General features: G+C 53.1%; 2 protein-coding genes across 5 annotated transcripts in view; one reads left to right on the top strand and one right to left on the bottom strand.

Moving 5' to 3' along the window:
* LOC122160446 (ribosomal protein S6 kinase 2 alpha) overlaps positions 1-17,259 on the bottom strand; it is a 28,765-nt gene extending 11,506 nt beyond the window's left edge. Inside the window, exons 1-3 of one of the 4 annotated variants that reach the window (XM_042818931.1) lie at positions 17,179-17,259; positions 13,468-13,512; positions 3,639-3,692 (exon numbers count right to left, since the gene is read on the bottom strand). In XM_042818931.1, the coding sequence (XP_042674865.1) occupies positions 3,639-3,692; positions 13,468-13,512; positions 17,179-17,241 (162 nt within the window). In that variant the 5' untranslated portion in view covers positions 17,242-17,259. Of the gene's footprint in view, positions 1-3,638; positions 3,693-5,419; positions 5,534-13,467; positions 13,513-17,178 lie in introns of those variants that run through there. The other 3 variants (XM_042818933.1, XM_042818932.1, XM_042818934.1) reach the window with 3 other exon arrangements.
* Positions 4,667-10,499, top strand: LOC122160447. Its single transcript, XM_042818935.1, has 2 exons — positions 4,667-6,032; positions 6,385-10,499. The coding sequence occupies exon 2, from the start codon at positions 6,761-6,763 to the stop codon at positions 7,700-7,702; it is 942 nt and encodes a 313-aa protein (XP_042674869.1). The 5' UTR covers positions 4,667-6,032; positions 6,385-6,760; the 3' UTR covers positions 7,703-10,499.
* Positions 17,260-17,265: the final 6 nt, after the last annotated feature.

Raw genomic sequence — 17,265 nt, 5'->3', positions numbered from 1 at the left:
CCCTACACTCTCCCCAGCACCAGAGGTGTTGCATTCTTTTGTCCTGCATTTTAGATGAGTGCTTGAAAGCACCTTCCTTTTTAAGGCACTGGTGGCAAAAACAGGAGTGTTTATGCCACTAAAAATCCCACAACACAAAAATATGGTGGTGTTGTCAAAACATGGCCAGGGCTGGCAAAAATCAGACATGTTGGAGCCCATCTGCTCGGCAATCTGAGCAACTCTGCAACATAAGCCTTGGTGCATCTTCAGCACATACAGATGATGCTTTTAACAGACTCAAGCCTTCAGAAAGATTGAGGGGAAGCCAAGGTCTCTGGCACATGTTTTGTTTAAAACACATTCTTTTACTAGTTACTAGTTAGATTTCCCCCTTGCCAAGCAGGGGGAAAATCAGAGCTTGTTTTCCAGAGCTACTCAGATACTCACTCCGGAACCCACCTAATCAAAGCTTTTAGAAAACAACAGGAACTGAGCTGCAGACTCTGCCTCCCGCACACACTGAGCTCCCACCCTCGCTCCTCCTCACAGAGCACACGGATGTGGTTGTTGCCTGCAGCACAACATTGAGCACCCTTCCTTTCCCACTCCTGTGCTTGGCTTTTCACTACACAAGGTAGGGCTTTGCTCCGTGTCTGTTGGTAGCTTTGCTCTCTTGGGATCCTGCGACATCCAGATACTCAGATCTGGCAGAGAGACCCATGCACAATGCAGTCTGAGCGCATGGAGAGGGTGATGAGACAGAAGCTCCCCCTGTGTCACAGAATCATGGAGCCATCGAAGGTTGGAAAGGACCTCTAAGATCATCTAGTCAAAGTGTCAAGCCACTCCCCCCATCCCCACTTGTAGAACCATAAACGTTGGAAAAGACCTCTAAGATCATCGTGTCCAACCATCAACTCATCCCCTCCATGCCCACTAAGCAAATCTCAGTGAGCACAGCAAGGGAAGATATTACAACCTCTATGACAACAAGGTCTCACATTCCATGTGATCTCTCAGCTTCATTCAACCATCTTACACCTCCAGTTTTGTTTGGAGGCTCTGCCCACGGCGAACAGCTGTTGGTCAGGAACAGCTTCCCAACTCCAGCCAACAGTTGGCCTATAGGTCTCCATGGCCTCCAGGTGCCAATGTGGGCTGTGTGAGATTACATGAACCGTTAGGCACAGTAAAACAAACACCCTGCAGGCTGGCTGTGTCACAACAGGGCTGTCTGCAGGCTGCTGGGCTCCTTCCCTCCCTCCTGCCATCTTCATGAAAACTCAAGAGAGAAAACAAACCTACATGTCGCTGCCACGTATTTCACCCTGCAGCTTCACACACTTTTGCAGAGAGGAACATTCAAAATGAACACTATGTCTACCTCCAAGACACCTCCTCATACCACAGCTGTGGGAACTCTTTGCCTTGGCCAATGGCAAGACCCATCGTGTTGAGCTGCAAAGGGTCTCCGCAGCCCAACCTGCAGCTCTGAGACCAAGTCCTACACCACCACACATCTCCAGCACAACAGCCCCCACGTGCCACTGAGCCTTCACTGCACCACGATGAGTTTCTTACAACGGCACCACAAAGCAAACCACCCCACAAGGCACAAAGACAAAAGCAAACCAGAACATTCATCTAAAGCATTGACCCACCAGGATGAGCAGCAGGCAACACAACCTACATACTGACCGGGCTGGGGAGCGGGCTGGGGGCTGGCAGCTGCAGGCTGCAGGGCTTTGCTCGGTGCTTCCTGTGCAGCCACAGTGTGAGGAAGGCGCAGATGCGGGGCAGCTTGGGGTCCCTCTCCATTCTCCCATCCCGCTCAACATTGCAGGGTCCCAGTGACCACCTCGGGGAGCCCCTGGAGCTGGGGAGGCTCTGGCATGGGCACACAGACACCAACACACCGCCACGCTGGAGGAGATGCGGGTGATTAAAGCCCGCTGGCAGACGTGTAGCGGAGATGAGCTATTTGGTCACACGGAGGCAGGTTCATGCTCCTTGACGGCACTTGTGGTTGGGGCTTTTTTTTGTTGTTGCTGTTTTGCTTTCAAAAAAAATCTCACAGCTCCGTGTTCACATTCGATTTCCCTTCCCTGGCTCAGAAAAGATGCTCTCTGACAGCATGTGAAATGACAGCATCTGAAAACGTGCATGGTGTAGGTCAAAGTCTGACTTCCATCTAGCACCATGTGCCATGCTCACATTGTGGGTATTTCCACAACAGGAGAATATGCTGATAAGCCTCTGTCTCTTTTAAAAGGAAGAGAAAGATGAATGAACCCCCACGCAGAAGTCTGGCAGCACTTCTGTTGGCTCTCCCACAGGGATGATGGTCACCCTCAGTGAGATGTGGTGGGTGCCAATTCCATGGTGAACCTTAGAATCATAGAATCATAGAATCACCAAGGTTGGAAAAGACCTAAAAGCTCATCCAGTCCAACCGTTCACCTATTCCCAATAGCTCCCACTAAACCATGTCCCTCAACACAACATCCAGCCTTTCCTTGAACACCCCCAGGCTCGGTGACTCCACCACCTCCATGGGCAGTCCATTCCAGTGCCTGACCACCCTTTCTGAAAAGTAATACTCCCTAATGTCCAGCCTGAATCTCCCCTGCCGTAGCTTGAAACCATTCCCTCTGGTCCTATCACCAACCTTCTGCCACCATCGGGGTTTACACCTACCCCTTCATTTTTATTTCAAACCCAATCCTTTTTGCTTCATTCCCCCTCCAAACCCATATTTTCCTTTGACCTTTTCATGGAGTCTGGACTGATGTCTAATGCAGCAGCACCCTCTGAGTGTAGGTCAGAAAGAAAGCCCTTGAGATGGGTACAGTGACGCCCACGCATCTTTGCAACTAGAAATAACCCTGTGCTGGTGTTGACTTCTGAATTTCTGCAGAACACAGTCTGACAAGGGGACTCAGAGAGCCCATTTATGACAGTCCTGCCTCTTCCACCCCTGTACCATGCTCTTTGATAACCAGTAATGAAAGAATCAAATGACTGAACGCCAGCAAGCCAGCCGGTGCCAGCTCTGCAGGGAGAGCCTCAGCACTTGGTGATGATCCCAAAGCAAGGGGCTGGGAGCACAGAGCAGCATGGGACAGCACTGCACAGTCGCTCCACCGTTCTCTCCAGAGCCTCAGCTCATTCTGACCTCCTTTGCTCTGCAGGGATGCAGATGAGCATCACCACAGGAGCTGCAGTAACAGCTCTCTGCAGATGCGCCTGGAGCTATTTAGATCTGATGAATTTTGTTCTGACCACCACAACGTTAAGTGTTGAGTTACCACCACTCAGCTCCCTGAAGAAGCCACCTTGTGCCCACACAGCTCAACAGCAGAGCCCTGCAAGCCAACAAGATCAGAATGTGGCAGGAGACAAGAACAACAGCACATAAAGGGGTTTGGTGTGGGCAGGAAGGAGGAGGAGGATGAAGTCAAGTCTGGAATGTCACATGAGCAAGTGACTAAGCACCGCTTACTCCATGAGCACTTCCACTGAGCGGAGACAGGTCTGCAGGTAAATCTGCAAGGCAGGCATGGTGCTGGGGTCCCTGCAAGCAACAATTCCCCCTCATACATGCTACCACAGGACAAATGCCATTAAGTGCACCACTCTCCCAGAGGCTCTCTTACCTTGTCTGCAGGGTCCACCAGATCTTTCTCTACCCAAGTGATGTCTGACTTTGCCTGCAGAACAATAAATAAGTGTCAGCACAAAGGGTCTGCAATACTCTGCTAAAGCTTTCCCAGCAAACTCGCTCAGGCAGTGGGCGAGCTGCTTGCAGCCCCTGGTCACGTCCCACTGCATGCCCTGATCTGGTGGTGGTTCCAGGAGAGCAGGAGGAGCCAGCTGCTGTTGGAGCCTTGGACAGACTCCGACAGGCAGTGGAGAAGGACGCACGGTGCTGGCAATGGGATCCGTGCTCCCCGTGATCCAAAGCACTGCTGCGAAAGAGGGAGGCCCAGCACTCCTGAAGCAGCTGTAGGAACATGTCCAAACACTGAACCTCATTGCACCCCTCCAGGGCAGGGCAGGGCAAGACCAATGCAGGCCTGAGCAGCAGCAGAGATATTGGTGTACACTTTGGGACCAGATGCAATGCTACAAAACCTTACGGTGAGACTAAGGAAAGTTTAAAGGGAGTTTAAAAAATAAGTGCTTCTCAGCTCGGATACGGCTCTTTCTCCTCGGAGGAACTCAGACAGGGAAGAAGGTTTGGATGGACAGAGCTTAGATCCTGAAGCCTGCTATGTTTTTATGAGTACACGTAGATATGCTATCACACGGGTGCTCTTTGGTTTGGTTTTGAGAGAATGAGCTGAAGCTCAGATAGAAAAAAACACTCAAAAAAAATCAGATCAGAATAATCCAAACATATTTGCAATGTTTCCCCCAGGGTGCAAGCCTTCAGCCCACAGGTCTGTGCAGGAGAGTCCTGAGCTCCTGCTGCTCTTCCAGCAAGTCAGAAAGCAGCACAGGAGCACAAGTGGGGAGAGGAAAGGTGAACCCCAAGGGAAAGGAGGTGCGGCAAAGCTGCAGATCGGCGCTCAGAACTGACAGATTTCAAGTCCGGAAGGACTGTATCACATCAGAGGGGCCCTTTGTTCACCTCTTCCCCTTCCTCCCTCGCTGCATCTCCCTGGGGGTGTGAGGAAGGGCTGTCCCACCCCGACACCTTCCGCCAGGCATGAACCCATTGCACAAGCGCAGGTCCTGTGGTCCAACCCCATCAGCACAACAGCAGCCATCTCCTGCCCGCAGCCCCAGGGGAGGCCATCTTGCAAATTCCTGCACGCTGGGGAAATCACCTCCACGCTCCTGGAAAAGAAAAGCGCAGCCATGCGTGCCTGGCAGCTCTGAGCACAGCAAGTTGCAGAAGTGGGTGCAGGAGATGACTTCTGGTGAACTTCTCGGCACAGATGGCTCATCCCATGCCAGGGCTGGGGGCACGTGCCGCTTCAAATACAAAATCCAAGTCCTCCTTCCTGCTTTCTCCTTTTTGAGGAAAGCTTTTGCGAACCAGAAGCCAAGAGACAGGTTTGTTTTTGCTCGCGTTCTGTCACTTTGATGGTTGAGACAGTCACATCGAAATGCAAGAAAAAAAAATGCAAAAGCTAAAAGCAGATTATGCTTCTGGCATTTCGCTTCCTATTCATCAACAACTAACCAGAAGCTGTTGTAATTTCTGTTGCTTCGCACATGCTCCGGTCCCCAAATTTTGGCAGCACCTAGGAAAGACTTCTAGGAAAGCAGCTTTACCATCAGAAATGCCTTTTGCGAGAAAGAAGTCGTTAATGCAGACAGGATCAGGGCCGGCCCTCTGAGAGCAGGAGGTTCCCCAATCCTCCCTGCATCCTGCAGAGCAGACAGCGCCGGGCTGTGCACAGCAGATACCTTACAGCTAGACACTTGCCTCCTGGATCCTTGGCTTGGTGCGGAAGAGGAGCCTCAACATCTCCAGTGCTTTAGGCTGCTATTCTCCCATAGTTTGCAAGCTGGCTTCTGAACCCAGAGCTCTCTGCAGCGCCCAGACTGCCACAAGAACCCCAAGTAGTAGTTACGTCACTGGGATGTATTTTGGGAGTTTTGCTGAAAGGAAACTGCGGTTTCATGTGGGGAAATTGCACTGTGTGGTGATGGCTGCACAGCACCATCAACTCAACACGAACACCAGATGACTTCTGGGTGCTCTGTCATGGCTCTTTCCACCAGCAAATCTCAGCAGGCTTTCCAAGAGGACACGTACTGTGGTCCCACGTCACAGACAGAGCAACGTGAGGCAGCATATAGCAGCTGAGCCCCTTCAGCCCTAAAGTTACACTGCTCTTCTTCTGAGCGCCACAAACGCTGTTTCCAGCATCAGTCCCCCAGTGCTGGATTGCAGCTCTCCAGGAAACGGGTCAGAAGGAGCTGTTTTCTGCCTCTGCCCCACGCTGGAGTCTCAGCTCGGCCACCTGCATCCTGCTGCATCAGGGCTTTTAGAAAGTGCTGTGAGGCCCCATGTGAGCCCAGCACACTGACATCTGGTGAGTATTGCGCAATGCTGCCTGCTGGCTTGGGGTCAGCTCCTGCACCATGACACTGCTCTCTGACATGGAGATATCTTGACACAGAAAGGAGGTGAGGAGATGGGAACTGGGAATGCTCATGTGGGGCAGCACAGCCACAGGCCCTGGAGGGGCTGCAGGAGGGCTTCGGTCCTACGGCTCTGAGCCAATCCTCTTCCAGTGTCTGCTTGTAAGGAAAAAAGCAAGCCATGTGCTTACTCCTAGCTCCCTTCAAGAGGCCATCTGCATTTCATCTATGCAAAGTAGATGCCGTATATGGCTTCTAAAGTTACCCAGCTGCTTCACCAGTATCACTGCCATGTATTCACAGGAGCATGCAGTACAGCACAAGAACACGCGACGGGCAGGAGAAAGCCAGGCTGAACCAGCCTTCCCATATCACACTTCCAGAAGATCTGAGTTTGACCTCTGGGGAGATCTCAGCTGCTTGTAAACCTTATTCCATATCAGGTACGTGGTGCTCCCACTGCAGAGCTTGGGGCAAACGGGAAGTAGGAGGTGCACAGGAAAGAAATGCACTTTTTGCTGCTGTGAAGACTAAAGAAGCAGTGGGACCTCTGTCTGGAACTGTTTTTTTGTTGTTTTTCTTTTAAAGTGGTAGTTCTCAAAAAGGGGAACTTACAAAGCGAAGAAACCTCACCAGCCACTGCCTTCCCTCATGCACAAACTTTATTTGGACAAGGCTGATGGCTGCTGTTGTGCGCAACCAAAGAACTGAGCAGAACCACGTCCGTTTGCCTCTGCTTCTCTGGTGGGTGCCCCCAGGAGCTCTCTGGGAGCAGTCAGGTACATTCCCTGCCCTAGGAACCCACCAGGCAACCATCCCTGCTGCAAGCCAAGGGCTGTCCCTGCCCACAGTCAGCACTGGGCACAGGCTGCCAGGGCTGCCAGGGGCTGAGGAGGCACCAACAGAAGGAATGTGGCCACAAACACACTCAGCCCTCGAGGCAGAAGCCATTTTGATGCAAAAGGAAGCAACAAGTTGTTCACAAGCAGCTCACTGTCTTACTATCTATCAGCTCTTCAGGGGGGTGATGCTGGTTTCCTGCACAGGATGCTGCACCCCAACACTTCCCAGCATTCCTGCAGCTGCTCCAAGCCCTGCTGGGAGCAGTGGAATGTCACCACATGCCCACACCGTGCCCTGTGCAGCACAGCCATCATATCAACCCTGCACCTCCTATTGCTCTAAGCAGCAACAACAATTTGAAACCACAAGCAGGTCTAAAACCCTTCTGCCTAAGACCTCTTCTCTTAGAATCACAGAATCACTGAGGTTGGAAAAGACCCCTAGTATCCATCAAGCCATCACCGCCATGCCCACTGACCACGTCCCCCAGTGTCACATCAGGAGCCCTGGTGTTTGGGATTGTATTTGTCACCTTAACACATTAGCTAAACAGTCCACTTTTACCCTGTTTGGTGTTCAGAAGGAGCAGTTCCACCCGTGTTTTTGTTGTTGTTGTTGTTGTTGTGTTTTTTTTTTTTTTTTTAGTGGGTGCTTTCTTTTAGCACAGCAAAAGTTCACTTCTTTTGTATGCCAGAAAATGATCCACACCTCCTTCTGTGGAGGTGGAGGGAGAAGTAACAGGAAGGAAATGCTGCAGAATCCTGGAGGACACAAATAGATGTTGGTGCTCCTGGGCAACGAGAGGAGCAGCAGGAACAGTGTGGGACCTCTGGCAGGGCAGTGGGCAGCAGGTACCAGGGGTACAGCACAGGCTGTCCTGTGCCATTGTGCTGTGCCACTGTCCTCTCCCATTGCCACGTCCCACTGCGGGATGCAGAGGGAGGAAGGCAGCGGGCTCCCCGGGGCCAGCTGGGCACATTCCAGCAGGTGGCACTCGGAGCTTCTGCAAAGTCCTGAACAAGCAGGAAGGGCTCATTTTGTAACCATCTGTGGAACAGACGGCGCCCCGAAATGGGGGGTTAGGAACTGATAGAGGGATAAAGCCTGAGGTGGAAGAAAGGAAGAGGTAGAAATTGGCCATGGCAAGGCAAGCCATGCTCTATAACGTCCCCATGCATCCGCTCAGCTGGTTCTTGACTCGTTGGAGCAGGAGCACCAAAACATTGGCCTGTTGCCACATTTTTCTAAATGCAGAACGTTACCCTTAGGAACCAGCACTGAGGCACGACCTGAGCGCGCTGCGCAGCCACGCTGCCCTCACACAAAACACGCAGGCTCTTTCTGGCTGAATCTGAGAACACAGCACTGCTTTCACCACGAGCTGTTTGCTGCCCCTGGAGCTGTCATGGGATGTGGAAACTATTCTATCACATTGATGCAGGAATTCCACACTCCTCCCACCACGCAGGCTGTGAGGAGCTTTCTACTTGCAAGATGTGCAAGAAGACAGCACATTTTCAGACTGTCTCTTAGGCAGCTTCTTTTCCCCCCTGTGCTTGCAGAGCACCAAGCATCGCTCTGCTCGCACGCAGCAGCAGCAGCCCCACACACCCAGCACAGAGCCAACCTGGCTCAGCGCACCTCCCTGTGTGCACACACCCAGCACACTGCAACCAGCCCAGCCAGAGCAGTGCAGCAAGGAAATCGATAGCACCCCATCTCAGAGCGCTTATGGAGCACAAAAAAATTCCGTTCAGCCAGTTCAGTGTTCCCAGACCTGTGTTAGAAGCTGTGCTGCTTTCAAGTACAAACAAGGGACAAGCGCTCTCATTTTTGGTACCTGAAGGTGAGGACTTTTCCCACACGGCACAAAGCTCATTCCTTTGAACTTTGGTGGGCAGATGGATGACACAGGTTTCCTCCATATGGCAAAAGAGGTTTTGTGTAGTTGGTTTTTTTTGCCAGTGAAAGAGGCTTCTGGGAGATGGACCTTGCGGCAATTTCTATTAATCAATGAGGTGGATTGGAAATGGAAGAGGAGAAAGCAGAGCAGAGTTCTGATCGGTCAGATATCAATGTGCGGGAGGGCCATTCCCAGACCTGCCTTCCTCACATGCACTCCTGCAAAATGACCCCTCTTCAATTATTCATTAGAGCCTGCAACTTATCAGAGAGGCTCTGCTTCTCAAGCAGGCATTTCGTTGCTGTGTTTTTAAGGAGCTCAGACACTTGCTGTTAACCATCGCCTGCCCCGCTGAGCACAAAGAGCTGTTGGGCACTGCACTGAAAACAAAACCACGCGATGACTTCAGCTGGCATCACAGAGCAGCCAGCTCGGCCCAGAGCTCCGCCACTGCCAGGCTGAAAGACTACACATGGAAAGATGCAATCCCTGCAGCCGGGCCAGGAGGGTTTGCAGGCAGGCTGTGCTGTTCTGCACCCAGGGCTCAGGGACGCAACCAGCAAGAGCACACTTTGCTACGCAGCTGGAAGGAACAAGGAGGGGCACTGGGCAGAGGATGCCTTTGCTGAGATACCTGTCTCTTCCCACACTCAGCAGCTTTCTGACTCTTGCAGAAAACTGCAGCAGCTGTGCAAACACAGCAGGTCGCTGCTTCAAAGAAGAGTGCTCCGTTTGTTTGTTTTAAAAGCTTCTCGTGAAGAGGCTGCGATCGGAGCCGCATTCTGTGTGAGGATCCCTCCGCCGCCCTCCTGTTGGTGCTCAGCCTCCAGCTGGAGGTCCCTGCGGTGCTGAGCGCACAGCTGGGCAGAGCGGGCTGCTGGAGAGCACAGCTGTGACCAAGCACCAATGCACTGCGCTGCGATGGAGCGCCTCATGCTTGGCATGACAGCAGCTCCCTGCTCCTGTCTCAAAGGTCTCTTTTATGGCATAAAGCAGAGCTGGAAGAGGTTACTCATTCACCTCCCCAGGTTTCACTGCGCGCTGTGATTATCACCCAAGAACAAACTGCTCAGTGCTCCCAGCGTTACCTCCAGAGAGTGGGCACACTCAGTGCTGTAAATCCACTCCTCTGCTCTTCATTATGAAGTGATTTCACTAATTGGGTGCTGTACTTTCATGTACAATTCCTCACACTCAGCACCTTCGGGGAGAACGTGCTCACCCCTCAGCAAAGCTGGCTGTAAAACCCCAATGACGACAGGTTCTGTTTTTCCACTCAATTTGAGTCCTCTGTTGCCATTCGCAGCTGAACAAGGACCGATCTTCAGCCTACCTGACAATTAAATCTAGAGAACATAAGAGAGAATGAGGTTTGGTCCCTGGAGAGCAGCGCACGGCGCTGGCAATTAGTCCCTGGCACAGAGCAGCTGTGGGAGCAAAGCAAGAGACCTTCTGCTGCGCTGGGGAAGTTGCACTGAAAGTGTATCAAGGGCACTGCTGATGGCTGAAAGCCAGTGCCAAATTGTTTGAACACCACCATCAACAGGGAGAAAAGCAAAAGCAGACACACTTGCACCCATCTTGTCCAAAGTTCTCCTGCTCAATGCGGTTGGATCAGCAATCCAACAACTTTGCTGATGATACGAAGTTGGGAGGATTGGCTGACACGCCTGAGGGCTGTGTTGCCATTCAGCAAGACCTGGATAGGCTGGAGAGCTGGGCAGAAAAAAACCGGATGAGGTTTAACAAAAGCAAGTGTAGAGTCTTGCATCTGGGGAGGAATAATTCCATGCACCAGTACAGGTTGGGGGATGACCTGCTGGAGGGGAGCTCTGCGGAGAGGGACCTGGGTGTCCTGCTGGATGACAGGTTGGCCATGAGCCAGCAGTGTGCCCTTGTGGCCAAGAGGGCCAATGGCTTACTGGGGTGCATTAAAAAGAGCGTGTCCAGCAGGTCGAAGGAGGTGATCCTCCCCCTCTACTCTGCCCTGGTAAGACCTCATCTGGAGTACTGTGTCCAGTTCTGGGCTCCCCAGTACAAAAAAGACAAGGATCTCTTGGAAAGAGTCCAGCGGAGGGCCACGAAGATGGTGAAGGGCCTGGAGCATCTCTGCTATGAGGAAAGGCTGAGTGAACTGGGTCTGTTCAGCCTTGAGAAAAGAAGACTGAGAGGGGACCTGATCCAGGTCTATAAATATCTAAGGTGTGGGGGGCAGAATGGCGAGGCCAGACTTTTTTCAGTGGTGAGTGGAGACAGGACGAGGGGAAACGGCTGGAAACTGCAGCACAGGAAGTTCCGCACAAATGTGCACAAGAACTTCTTTACGGTGAGGTGACGGAGCACTGGAACAGGCTGCCCAGGGAGGTGGTGGAGTCTCCTGCTCTGGAGATGTTCAAGACCTGCCTGGATGCCTACCTGTGCGACCTGGTGTAGGGAACCTGCTTTGGCAGGGGGGTTGGACTCGATGATCTCTGGAGGTCCCTTCCAACCCCTACAGTTCTGTGATTCTGTGATTCTGTAATCCGGTTCTAGGGATGCTGCCAGGAGTGCCTGGCAGACTGCAAACTCTTACAGTGGGAACAGCCAGATAAGCAAGGCATTAGCAATGTAGGATGTTGTCAGGTGAGGGTTTGGCTTGGAAATCCCAGTGCCGCTCTGCTGGAATGCTGCTGGGATGGCTCTGACCACGCGAGGGGGGGGCAGTCACTCCAGATAATGCTCTGCATGACCTGCAGAATCTTGCAGGCATTTCCAAGATACTCAGATAAACACAGTGAGGTACAATGCTTGCAAGGACTTGCGCACCACGGCTGTTCTTGAAAGGTGGGAATCCACATAGGAATAGAAGCCAGGAGTTGTGAAATGCTTGAGCTGTCTTTGGAAGGAGGCTGAGGGCTGCCCAGCTGTTCCCAAACCACAGGCAGCCAAGCCCAGACCTCCTCTCCCTTCATCTGCAGCAATCGTTCTGCTGTGCTTCATACCCAAAAGCCACAGGTGGGATGGGAGGGAGAAGATGAAGGTGTCAGAGCCCTGTGCTGCCAGCTGCCAAATTCCCAACTCTTTTGAGGAACCCTGGGATTTCCTTCATGTTACTCTGGTTCTTGCCCAAGCAGATAAAGGTTTTGTTTCTGGCAGCATCCCACTGACAGGGACAGAGGGAGGGATGGCACTTCGTGTGGGCGTTGAGGAATCTCCACTGTTGCTGCTTCTAGTTATTTTTAGCAGAGATCACAGAATGAGCCACCAAAGGATGAAAGCACAAACCCAACATGGAGTGCCTCCTGCACCCCAGCTCGAGAACAGCAGCAGCAGAGCTAGAACAGACGGGTATGGGAGAGACCCTGAGCAGCTTTCCTCTCACAAACACGTAGCCTCAGGTGTTTGCTGCTGCTTTCTTCTCCTTCTTTAGTCCTTGCTGTAGGTAAGAGGAGGCAGTGCCACAATCTGCTGCTGACGTCAGCTCCCAAGCAAGCAGAAAAACAGAGATACTGAGTTTGCTGCCTGCTTGCTTCCCCATCCAGAGCGCCAGAGCTGGTGCAGAGTGCCAGAGTTAAGTGAAAGGTATGTGTTTATAGCAGGGATTTCATTTGTCTTCGTGCCTGTAGAACGTACACCTTGTACAAACTTGGAAAACGCACCAGAGGTTATTTCAGGAGGACTCTGCATTTAAAAATGACTGAAAATGGTGTTGTCAGCACAGCACACGGATGCAGCAACTCAGCAGAGGGCAAAGCAGGACGCTGGCACCCACAGTACCAGGAGGGCAGTTCAGCCAAGTACTTGATGATCAAAGAGGCAAACGCTCAAGCCTTAGAAGCCCAGCTGGAATCCAACCACAAGAGACAGATATTCTCTTCCATGCCAGAGATGTGGGAATGGTGAGGAACCATATAGCCATCATCTCAGGGGAGAGGAGTGCACAGTGTCGTTGATCTGAGCTCATCCAGCTTTCCTGTGATGGGGTGCCAGTCCATCAGCCAGCCCAGAAGGGCAGAACAGGTGGCTGAGATGTAACAACAGCGCTGGAAGTTCAGTGTAAGTTTCTGGAAAAGAACAAGCTGAGAAGCAGCCAATTGAATTCGGCTTAAATTTCCTTTACTAAATGTGTAACGGTGACCAACTGGGAAAGCATTGCCATAACTCTCCAGGTCCCTCAGCACGAACAACAGACCAGGGTGCTTGCTGTGAGGAGCAGGACAAGCTCCAGACAGTCCATGCAGCAAGGGCTCCCAAGCCAAAGCAAACACACGGCTTTGCTCCCCATAGCTACAGCATGTGTGCATCAGAGAAGGAAATTCTGAAGGGCTTCTGCTTTTGAGGCACCGAAACGGCCTGAAACACTCCAGCGATTCTCACCTGAGCCCTCTGCTCTGGCTGCTGTCCGATTCCAGTATGCTGCTTCCCGGCAGTGCTTTGGGATGGCCCAGGTGAGTTTGGATAACCGAAGGGGTGGGGAAAAGAGGGTCTGCCTGCTCTCCTCCCCCACTCCGGCCCCCCATGCTCCAGCACGCACTCATCCAGATTACAAAGCAGCAGCTTACAGGATTTTAAAATAGCCATCCTCAGCCCATTCACCCGCCAGCACACACTGCATGCAGCTCAGAGTGACGGTGAAGGACTTGGCCCTGCTGCGGCTTTACCTTGCACGGAGGGTTCCCGCCTTCCTCTGGAGCAGCCTGCCCATTCTGCAAAGGAAGAGAACCCGCTGTTAGCACACACCAGGCACTGGCACTGCCTCTAAGAGCATTCCAAACAGGACAGACTAGGGATGCCACTTTCAGATGGGGTATGGAGCACTCTCCACACATCCAAAAGATGCAGCAAAGGATGAGGCAGGGAGAGCAAAGCAGTGCCAGAGAGCGGTTTGCAGACTCGCGGCCATTTTGCTCTACACCGATTTTAACGGGAGATTTTAGTGGTTATTTATTACTATATCACAGCTGATAACACTCCTTTCCTGGAGAAGCAATGGGACATCAACCTGACATCTGCCCTAGGAGCACGAGTGCTTGTGGCTGACAACCGGCGTGAAGGGACAGCGCTGCTGCGGAGGCTCAGAGGAGTAGAGCCCCAGTGTTTACATGGAGCTATTGGTGCATCAGCACAGAGAATAGCTAAGGAGTGAATCAAGATTTTGTGTTTATGTATATCCTCCATGAAGAGCTGAAGATAGCCAGACTTGGAAACACGCTTGTGTTTACTGGCTCAGATGTCACCCATCAACAATTATTAAGTCACTGCTAATCAAAACCATAGCGCTGGGAGGGCTTTTATGTCCAAAGCAGCTCGAGTCCCACGAGGAGCAGAACCTCTGTGCCAGACAGAGCAGTGCATGGCACACAGCTGGGAGCAGATCCACGTGTCAGCAGAGCGATGCTCCTAGAGATAAAGTCCTAATGTGACCACCATGTTCTCCAGCTGACGTTGGGCAGATTGGTGAGAATTGCAGTTTGGAGCCAAGGGCTTTCCTTCTACCCCGAGAAAAAGCAGAGCCTTTATGTTCTCATATGGGATCCGAGAGCCACTTGGGAGTACCCAGGATGGAAGAGCAGCCTGGCAGCAGGGCACAGTGCTCAAGGAACAGCTCCACATGTGAGGAGGGGACACAAAGTGCTGCTCCACACACTGCTCTCAGAACTTTTCTTAGAGGCAGCAGAGGAGTGCACTAAAAGGAAGTGCACTCAGTTGTGTAACCGCCAGCATGGCTGAACTTGGAGATATTTCTCTTAGGACATCTTGCATTTTAAATCCCTTTAATTCCACGTAATCTGAAGCATGGGGAGGAGCAACTTACAGAACAGGGCACCGCTGCTCTGACACATAATGAGGACAAGTGTCAGGGCGGGCAGCACCACATGGCCGTGTGCTGCTATCAGTGCTGCCAGCAAACACCGCCCCGCAGCGCCGGAGAAAGGACGTAACTGCAAAAACAAACATCTCCAGCCCTTCCCTCCAGAATTCCTCACACACAGGGAGTCAGAGCTCAAAGTGCATCACGGACAGAAGTCCCCTATCTTTGATCATCGCTGTCTTCATTTTTCAGCTAAGGTGCACACAGAAGAAGACAGTTACTCGTGAATAGCTTCTGCTCAAAAAGGGATGAGCAGATGCATATACACAGGAAAAAATAATTAGCTTGAAATGGTTGGGTTTGTCGTAATCCCACGTCAGCTGCATTGCTCTGTGTTTGTAACACGACAAGAGTTCAAAGGCACAGCCGTGATGGCAGCTCCCATCGCTACAGCGATGCAGTCATTCAGCTCCACCACTGGTGCTCTGCCCCACACGGGTTTTTCGTAACACATAAGCAATATTCCAAACGGGCAGAAGAAAGAGCAGGGAAAAAAAATAAAATAAATGAAATGAATGAAATCATAGAATGGCCTGGATTGAAAAGAACCACAGTGCTCATCCAGTTCCAACCCCCTGCTGTGTGTGCAGGTCACCAACCAGCAGACCAGGCTGCCCAGAGCCACATCCAGACTGGCCTTGGATGCCTGCAGGGATGAGGCATCCACAACCTCCTTGGGCAACCTGTTCCAGTGCCTCACCACCCTCTGATGAAAAACTTCCTTCTAATATCCAACTTTAAACTCCCCTGTCTCAGTTTAAAACCATTCCCCTTGTCCTATCACTATTCATCCTCATAAACAGAAGAAGGGAGCACGATGAAGTGAGCTCAGTCCCCAGGACGGCTCACTCTCCCACTGCTTTCCCAGCACAGCTCTGGGACAGTGGCTGCTGGCTGTGACCAGCGCTCAGCAGCTGCTCCTGGAGAGCAGTGGAAAAACCCCCAGTCTGACACACTGGGTTGGGTGCCTCCGCAGCACAGTGCCAGCACCTCTGCTCCGTGACTCAGAAAGCAAAGGTTGGAGGAAGCCGGCTTTACACCTCAATGGCAACGATCCCAGGCGATTTACATAACGCATTCCAGAAAAGTCTCTTCGGTCTCTCTTTGGTGCCACCCTGCCCCGCAGAAGGTAAACCTTTCTGCCCCTGGCAAACAGAACCTCGCAGCGCGCAAAACTCCCACCAAGTTCCTCTCTGCCATTCACAGGTCGCGTCGGTTCCGGGTGCCGGCAGCCGGGCCCAGAGGTGCAGAACTTCTGCCCGTGCTGCCGAGAGCACCGCCCACCTGAAGCCCGAGGGAGCGGAGCTGCTGCCGTCCCACCTGGCACAGCACTGAGATATGAGGTGCCTGCCAGCACTGGCACGCCGTTCCCGACCCCGCCGCCGACCTCCAGCCCGACCAAGGTGAGCTGGGGGAAGTCAGCCTGCGGCTGCAGTTTACACATTACACATCCATGACTAATCCAACGGGGAGAGCAGCCCTCGCTGCTGCCACGATCCTTCGGAGGGACTCCGGCTGATGAACGCAGCGCCCCGTGGCCAATTCCAGCCAGGGGAGAGGTTGTGGTGTTGGCACAGCTGCTACCCAGCACCCGGAGCTCCAGGATTAAGTGACACACTGATCCTGCCCTTGGCATCTATCGCCCCAGGCACCAGCATTAGTTTCCTCCCGCTCCGAGTTTGTTTTTCAAATCACAACTAAACTCCAGCTCTCCCCCCCCCAGCACACCCAACTTTCCCTGAGCACATTATGGCCTCAGGACCATGACCCGGTCCCTGCAGGGCCCAGGCACATCCCCACACCCCAAGTGGAGCTGAGTACACAGCACAGGGCGCAGCCGCCCACCCCCCCACCTGGGCAGCTGTGACAGCTGGGCAACCCGGCCTCTGTTCCCAGCAGAGCTTCTTCAAGAGACAATTTTAAGTGGGAATAAGCGAATCTGACCGATTAACCATTGTAACACACCTAGGCGTGATAGGAGGGGTAAGAGGCACGGGACGGTTTAAAACGGGAGAGCAGCGAGAAGTGAGCAAAGCAGGATGAAACCCACACGAACTGCAGCTGGGCTGTGTCTGTGCGCGCACCTCGGCTGCCCTACAGCGGAGGAAAGGCTGCGAGAGGTCCCGACGTTCCGCGGCGGCTGCGATGCAATGCGAGGTGCGGGCAGCGCACACCTGGGCTGGGGGGGCCTCGTTAAGAGCGAAGCGCACGCATCCGGCGGAGAGACGCAGGACGGCGGCCGGGGGAAGCGGGAAGCCCCCAGCGCAGAGCCGTGCTCGCATTCGCCGCTCGTACCGAGGAACCGAAGGGAAGCAGCGCAGCCGGCAGCTCCGAGCGATTCGCCGCGCCGGAGCGCTTCCCAACCCCGCGGGGCTCAGCCGGAGCAGCGGGGCAGGAGCAGAAGGAAGGAAGGAAGGAAGGAAGGAAGGAAGGAGCAGGCCGGCCGGGCGCTCCTTTGTTCCGCGAGACCCCTGGGGTCGCCGCCCTCCACCCCGCTCACCTCCGTGTCCAGCTGCACCAGCTCCATGTTGGGCCAGGGCTCGGCCAGCTGCGCGAGCGGCATGCTGGCGGCGGGCAGCCCCGCGGG

This window comes from Centrocercus urophasianus, unplaced genomic scaffold (assembly GCF_019232065.1).
Source record: "Centrocercus urophasianus isolate 14NV4802_14NV808 unplaced genomic scaffold, USGS_Curo_1.0 seq_170, whole genome shotgun sequence".
Classification (NCBI taxonomy): Eukaryota; Metazoa; Chordata; class Aves; order Galliformes; family Phasianidae; genus Centrocercus; species Centrocercus urophasianus.
The sequence above is the reverse complement of the archived record's forward strand: the minus strand, read 5'-3'. Positions and strand labels throughout refer to the sequence as shown.